We start from the raw sequence: 6,707 nt of genomic DNA on the forward strand, positions 1-6,707 counted from the left end.
TACACACAAAGGACTTGAATTTGACACCTTCATCCACCTGTATACTGTGTGCTGACATTAGCAGTCCTAAAACACACACAATCTGTATTCGTTATCACTCACTAAGAAAATGTGTATAACAACATTGGTCAAACTTAAATATGCAGGAGTTTGAATATATAATGTATGGTATTTGTTATAAAACTGTTGTGTTGTGTATTTTGGCAGTAGCACAGCCAAAACATAGCCCTTATGACCTCATCCTTCTCTGATTTGCTTAGAAGAAAGCGTCACAGTCTCCAGCATGCATAAAACCCAGACATTATAGGGGGTGGGGGTCAGGTCTTCCCTGATTCCTTTAGGAGGCCTCTTACAAAGTGTGTGTGAGAGAGTGTGATGCAGCTACTATGGGTGGTAGTGATGGGGGTGTTAGGAGCCTTTTGGGCAGAGGGAGAGGAGGCTCTCTGTCGGATACTGGGAAGACCAGAGTTCCCTATGCTGTCCAAGGAAGGAGAAGTGACTATCGGAGGAGCCTTCTCCATCCACACCAAAATCTCAGAGCCCCAACTCTCCTTCACAGACACACCACCTCCTCTCATCTGCTCCAGGTAAGCTCTTTCACAGTCACCCAGTCTCTGTGATGGATTTATGTGGTAATTTATGGTCATTTCTGCAGATTCACATCTTCTACCAGACGAACCTAATGCAATGCTTTTTGTTCCCCTTTTGTTTCCGCAGCATGAACCTCATAGATTTTCATTTAGCTCAGACCATGATCTTCGCCATCGAAGAGATCAATAACAGCAGTTCTCTGCTCCCCAACATCTCTATTGGCTACAGGATATATGATAGTTGTGGCTCGACTCTGTCCTCCATGCGTGCGGTTATGGCTCTGATGAACGGTCAGGAGAGGACGGTGGGAAAGACCTGCTCTGGCCAATCAGCAGTCCACGCTATCATCGGTGCCTCTGATTCTTCCTCCACTATTGTGATGTCACGATCCACAGGAGCTTTTCAAATACCAGTGGTAATGAAGTCACACATACAGTTGAACAATTCTGTCTGATGAAAAATGATTACTTATTGTCTTATTCCTCCTGTTCTATCTAGATCAGCCACTTTGCCACCTGTGCATGTCTGAGTAACAGAAAGGAGTTCCCCTCCTTCTTCAGAACCATCCCCAGTGACTTCTACCAGAGTAGAGCCCTGGCCCAACTGGTCAAATACTTTGGCTGGACCTGGGTGGGGGCTGTTAGAAGTGACAATGCTTACGGGAACAACGGCATGGCGACCTTCATGGAGGCTGCTGGTCTGGAGGGTGTGTGTATAGAGTACTCTGAGGCTATCTTATGGAACAACCCCAGGGAGCAGATAGCCAGGGTGGTTGAGGTGATTAGCAGGGCCAGCTCCAAGGTTGTGGTGGCCTTTCTGTCCCAGTGGGAGATGGATGTTCTGCTGGAAGAGGCACTGGCCCAGAACCTGACCGGGCTGCAGTGGGTAGGCAGTGAGTCCTGGATAACTATTGATCGCCTGTCCACTAGGAGGAGCTCTCCTGTCCTCAGCGGTACTCTGGGATTCACCATCAGTAAGTCTAAGATCCCAGGCCTCAGAGAGTTCCTGCTCCGGGTCGGTCCAGCCCAGGATCCCAACAACACCCTGCTCAGAGAGTTCTGGGAGACCACGTTCAGCTGCAGGTTTTCCCCTCAGCAGGAGAAAGACAGTGGGCCTAGGCAGAGGCAGTGCTCTGGGTCTGAGAGACTGGAGGAAATCAGTAACCCCTTTACTGACACTTCCGAGCTGAGGTTCTCTAATAATGTGTATAAGGCAGTGTATTCTGTGGCCCACTCCATACATGACCTGCTGACCTGCAGGCACGGTGAAGGCCAAGGTGGGAATAGGAACTGTGCACACAGAGACAGCATCGAGCCAGGACAGGTGAGTGGCTACCTCTTTCGGTCACCGAAAGTTCATTTTGTTCAACAGATTTGAAAATTGACAGACAGGTTTAAGAAATTGCCAAATATTTACAATCACACAATGTTATTTCTAAAGTACTTGAAATCTACAGTCTCAGAAAAAGGTGCTATCTAGAACATAAAGGGTTCTTCAGCTGTCCCCATAGGAGAACACTTTGAGGAACCCTTTTTGGTAGAAAAAACACTTTGAACACTTTGGGTTCCATATAAAACCTTTTCCATAGAGGGTTCTACCTGGAACCCAAAGGGTTCTACCTGGAACCAGAAATGATTCTACCTTGAGCCAAAAAGCGTTCTCCGATGGGGACAGTGATGTGTATGAATATTACACTATAATCCATGTTGATTATTTTAACTCTTGCAGGTGTTGAGATACCTGCGGGACTTAAACTTCATCATGAAGTCTGGGGAGAGAGTTTATTTTGATGAGAACGGAGACCCCACAGCCATCTATGAGCTGGTGAACTGGCAGAGAGACCAGGCAGGAGAGACTGTGTTTGTCACTGTGGGGAATTACAATGCCTCTCTCCCTAAAGGAGACCAGTTTGCCATGAATGGGATACAGATTGTATGGGCTGACAATCCCTTAAAGGTACACAGTTACACAGAAAACACATGGTAGCAGGTACAGGTACTTAAACAAAATACAGATTATTACATTAAATATATTTTGATTGATGGTAGAAATCTGTTGACACATACTGTGAGAATGAATTGAATGACTGTGTAACCAAAGGGTTTAATAATGTGAGTGAAGGAGTAAAGAGAGAGAGAGACAGGAAGAGGGAGTGAGCAGGTGTTATATTGTGTTTCAGAGGCCTCGGTCTGTGTGTAGTGACAGCTGCCTCCCAGGGTACCGCCAAGCAGAGATCAAAGGAATGCCAGTCTGCTGTTTTTCCTGTATCCCCTGTGCTGCTGGAGAGATCAGCAACCTAACAGGTGAGACAACTGATACCACAGCCGGCCCCATACTCTTAGAAAAAAGGGTTCCAAAAGGGTTCTTCGGGTGTCCCCATAGGATTAATATTTTTGGTTCCAGGTAGAACTATTTTGTGTTCCATGTAGAACCCTCTATGGAAAATGTTTTATATGGAACCCAAAATGGTCCTACCTGGAACCAAAAAGGGTTCTTGAAAGGGTTCTCCTATGGGGAGCGCCGAAAGAATCCCTTTAGGTTCTAGATAGCATGTTTTTTCTAAGAGTGTAGCCTTCTGGGAGCCCTAAGCAACATTTATTGTTGCTCTGGGGGCCACTAGCGGCCTCTGATGTCGCACTGAATGATACTAACCAAATCCACATAAAATGTAGAATGTGTTATCTTCTAGAATATAATACACAACGTGACTATAGATCAGATTGACTATAGCGTTTTCCTTGTAGACTCAGCTAAATGCACACAGTGTTCCCTGGAATACTGGTCCAACGGAGACAAGAGTCGTTGTGTCCCAAAGGTGGTGGAATTTCTCTCATTTGACGAAACCATGGGAATCCTCCTGGCTGCAATCTCATTGGTTGGAGCGTGTTTAACCATAGTGGTGTCATTGATCTTCTTTTGCTTCCGAGAGACTCCGATCGTCAAGGCCAGCAACTCTGAGCTGAGCTTCCTGCTGCTCTTCTCCTTGACTCTGTGTTTTCTGTGTTCTCTTACTTTCATTGGCCGGCCCTCTGAGTGGTCCTGTATGTTGCGCCACACAGCGTTTGGGATCACCTTTGCCCTGTGTATGTCCTGCGTCCTGGCAAAGACCATAGCGGTGGTGATAGCTTTCCAGGCCACAATGCCAGGCAATACAGTTCCCCAGTGCTCTATTCCTCTCCAGAGAATCAGTGTGTTCAGTTGTACCCTCCTACAAGTGGTTATATGTGTTCTCTGGTTAGCTCTAGCTCCTTCAGTCCCAGTCAAAAACACAGCCCACGCCACTGAAAAGGTCATTCTAGAGTGTGATGTGGGTTCAGCTATTGGTTTCTGGGCTGTGTTGGGGTATATAGGACTCCTGGCTCTCTTGTGCTTTGTGCTGGCTTTTCTAGCTCGAAAGCTGCCTGATAACTTCAGTGAGGCCAAATTCATCACCTTCAGCATGCTCATATTCTGTGCAGTCTGGATCACCTTCATACCAGCTTATGTCAGCTCTCCTGGGAAGTTCACTGTAGCTGTGGAGATATTTGCCATTTTGGCCTCCAGTTTTGGGTTGCTTTTCTGTATATTTGGTCCAAAGTGTTATATCATATTACTTAAACCAGAGAAAAATACAAAAAAACACATAATGGGGAAAAGTCATGTAAAATCACAGTAATGTAGTTTACAGAACGGAGAACTGGAGGAAAAAGGTTTCAATTTAATTCAGGGGGATGTTTTAGTATTTTTTTTATCTAGTCCAGAAGAGGGTCATGTAATTTTTCATTTTTGACATTTCAATATTTTTAATTGTTTTAGAATGAGTTGCTTATTAGGCTATATCTCCATGTACCCGATGCCGCCCTTCATCTCTGATTCTCTGCACTGTGCGCAACATCAAGTGCGTCTATAGGCTGTTTAGTATGGTCTCAATCAAATGATCCATACCGTAGGCTATAGTCCTAGGCTATACGAAGTGCATGCTCGGAGAAGCACAGTTATCTATTTTTATATAGAAGCACCATGGCTAAGAAAAACTCCTTTGCAAGGCCAAAACCTAGTAAACCTAGAGAGGAACCAGGCTCTGAGGGGTGGCCAGTCCTCTTCTGGCTGTGCCGGATTGAGATTATAAGAGTACATGGCCATTAAGGCCAGATGGTTCTTCAAGATGTTCAAATGTTCATAGATGACCAGCAGGGTCAAATAATAATCAGTGGTTGTAGAAGGTGAAACAGGTCAGCACCTCAGGAGTAAATGTCAGATTGCTTTTCATAGCCGAGCTTTCAGCGGTTGAGACAGCAGGTGCATTAGAGAAGGATAGAGAGAGAGAGAGAGTCGAAAACAGCAGGTCCGTGACAAGGTGGAACATCCGGTGAACAGGTCTTGGTTCCATAGCCGCAGGCAGAACAGTTGAAACTGGAGCAGCAGCACAGCCAAAGCACAGCCCCCACACCACGAGAGGGATAATCTCCGATAGCATCACACCCATCATTAACGGTAACATATCAAGGATTACAGATGGAGTGCTGTCAGGACCCTGACGTGTGAGACACCGCAGCTAGAAGACCTCCTGGTGATCACTCCACTAACAGTCACAGCTAAGGCTGGGGAGCCTGTGTGGAGATGTTATGGAACAAAATAACTGTCACAGTTCTCAATCGAGGGAGACATCAACTTAGGAGACATTTTCTCCTTTCACCAAAACCCAGTAGAGAGAATAAAGTAGACCTCGCACGTCAAACGTCTGATTTATGAGCCTATGTCCGGATGACACGTACATGCCCAAATATGGGCATCCGGTCAGGACATCCTGGCGGGAAGGTGTCACGTGGTTTTGCCAATATGAGTGCATCCTGTTCCTGTTGTCATTTGGGTACAGCAAGCTCATCCCTCTCTCTCTGTCTCCTACACTCAGGCTGCTGCGACCTCAGGTCGTAAATTCCTGGAGGCGATTATCTCCTCATGGCCACAGTATATAGAGAGGGACGTTTTCATAGAGAAAACAAAGGAATTTCTTCCACCTCACAGAACTTGAGGTCTGAACAACATTTATGTTGTGGAGAATGTATAAAAGATCGGTGAAGCATCTAGCTACGAACTGATCCGTTTGGTACAATTTTGTGAAACTCATGAGAGACAATACGGCCACATTACCATAACTCTGTTTATAATATAGCCTCAGTTTGGAGGCTTGCATCTAATTTCTGTACAGGATGAATGAGGAAAGATGAAACTATTTGTGAAAATATGGGATGCTATGTAATGATGTAATGTGAGAGAATTGTATTTCTGTGTAAACTTTCACTTAAGTCACTGGCACGCCCCCATGAACACAGGCAGGACTTGACGTCATGAGACAGCCTTTTTCTGCTCTTCCGAATAAAACCCCCACCTTGAGAATTCTTCAACAGACCATGTTTCTCTCAATCACGAGAGGACAAAGGTTGCAGACCAGCTTACCTCGATAAAGAGAGGGCCAAGGTTTGAGACGATGGCTGAATCTTTTAACCATCCCACGTGGTTAAACTCTTAGACTATCGATACCAACAGAATAAGAACAAGTGTTTGATTAAATTACTAGTCTGCAGCTAGGAATTCGGTATCATTGAACGTGAAGACCGACAACCTCAGAAACATCTATTCTATAACGACGTGAATGAATGTCACTCTGAACTATCCATACTAACCACGACAGAGAGAGCGAGAGGGCGGACAGACTCTCCAACAGAAACAAACTTTTCAACAGAGATCCCGACGACACACTGAGCGTAAATATATATATTGATTGCAATTGTTCCCGAATGTGCAAGGGATTAGCATTACAATTGTTATAATTATCAAATGTGTGTTGTCTTATCTCAGTCGACCCCCTCTTCCCCTTTGTACACCAAGCCGCAATGCTGGTTTATCCCACTAGGAAAACTCCATTATCTTTTCCTTGTAACTATCCACTGTTTGTTTATGCATTTCTGTGAATTACTTAGTAAGTAAATAAATGATTTAAGACAATTGATGTATGGATGACTCATAGTGAAGACTGGGTTCTTGCAGATAACCAAGAATTTACAACTTTCAGATGAGACTGAAATAAGGTGACGATTAATATTGACTGCTATTGATGTAAAATATTACTAGGTCTT

At 44.9% G+C, this 6,707-nt stretch overlaps 1 protein-coding gene across 1 annotated transcript; it reads left to right on the plus strand.

Annotated features, from left to right (window-relative positions):
• The first annotated feature begins 352 nt into the window (after positions 1-352).
• Positions 353-6,499, plus strand: LOC115137576 (extracellular calcium-sensing receptor-like). The gene is made up of 6 exons (XM_029673894.2): positions 353-587; positions 718-1,006; positions 1,090-1,914; positions 2,320-2,547; positions 2,771-2,894; positions 3,336-6,499. Exons 1-6 carry the CDS (start codon positions 376-378, stop codon positions 4,244-4,246), a joined length of 2,589 nt encoding a protein of 862 aa, XP_029529754.2. The 5' UTR covers positions 353-375; the 3' UTR covers positions 4,247-6,499.
• Positions 6,500-6,707: the final 208 nt, after the last annotated feature.

Source organism: Oncorhynchus nerka, linkage group LG11, assembly GCF_034236695.1.
Source record: "Oncorhynchus nerka isolate Pitt River linkage group LG11, Oner_Uvic_2.0, whole genome shotgun sequence".
NCBI lineage: Eukaryota > Metazoa > Chordata > Actinopteri > Salmoniformes > Salmonidae > Oncorhynchus > Oncorhynchus nerka.

Coding starts and splice junctions, on each gene's coding strand:
- LOC115137576 (XM_029673894.2), top strand. CDS start 376: ATGCAGCTACTATGGGTGGTAGTGATGGGGGTGTTAGGAGCCTTTTGG. Junction 1,915..2,319: donor ACAGCATCGAGCCAGGACAG/GTGAGTGGCTAC, acceptor TAACTCTTGCAG/GTGTTGAGATACCTGCGGGA. Junction 2,548..2,770: donor GGGCTGACAATCCCTTAAAG/GTACACAGTTAC, acceptor ATTGTGTTTCAG/AGGCCTCGGTCTGTGTGTAG.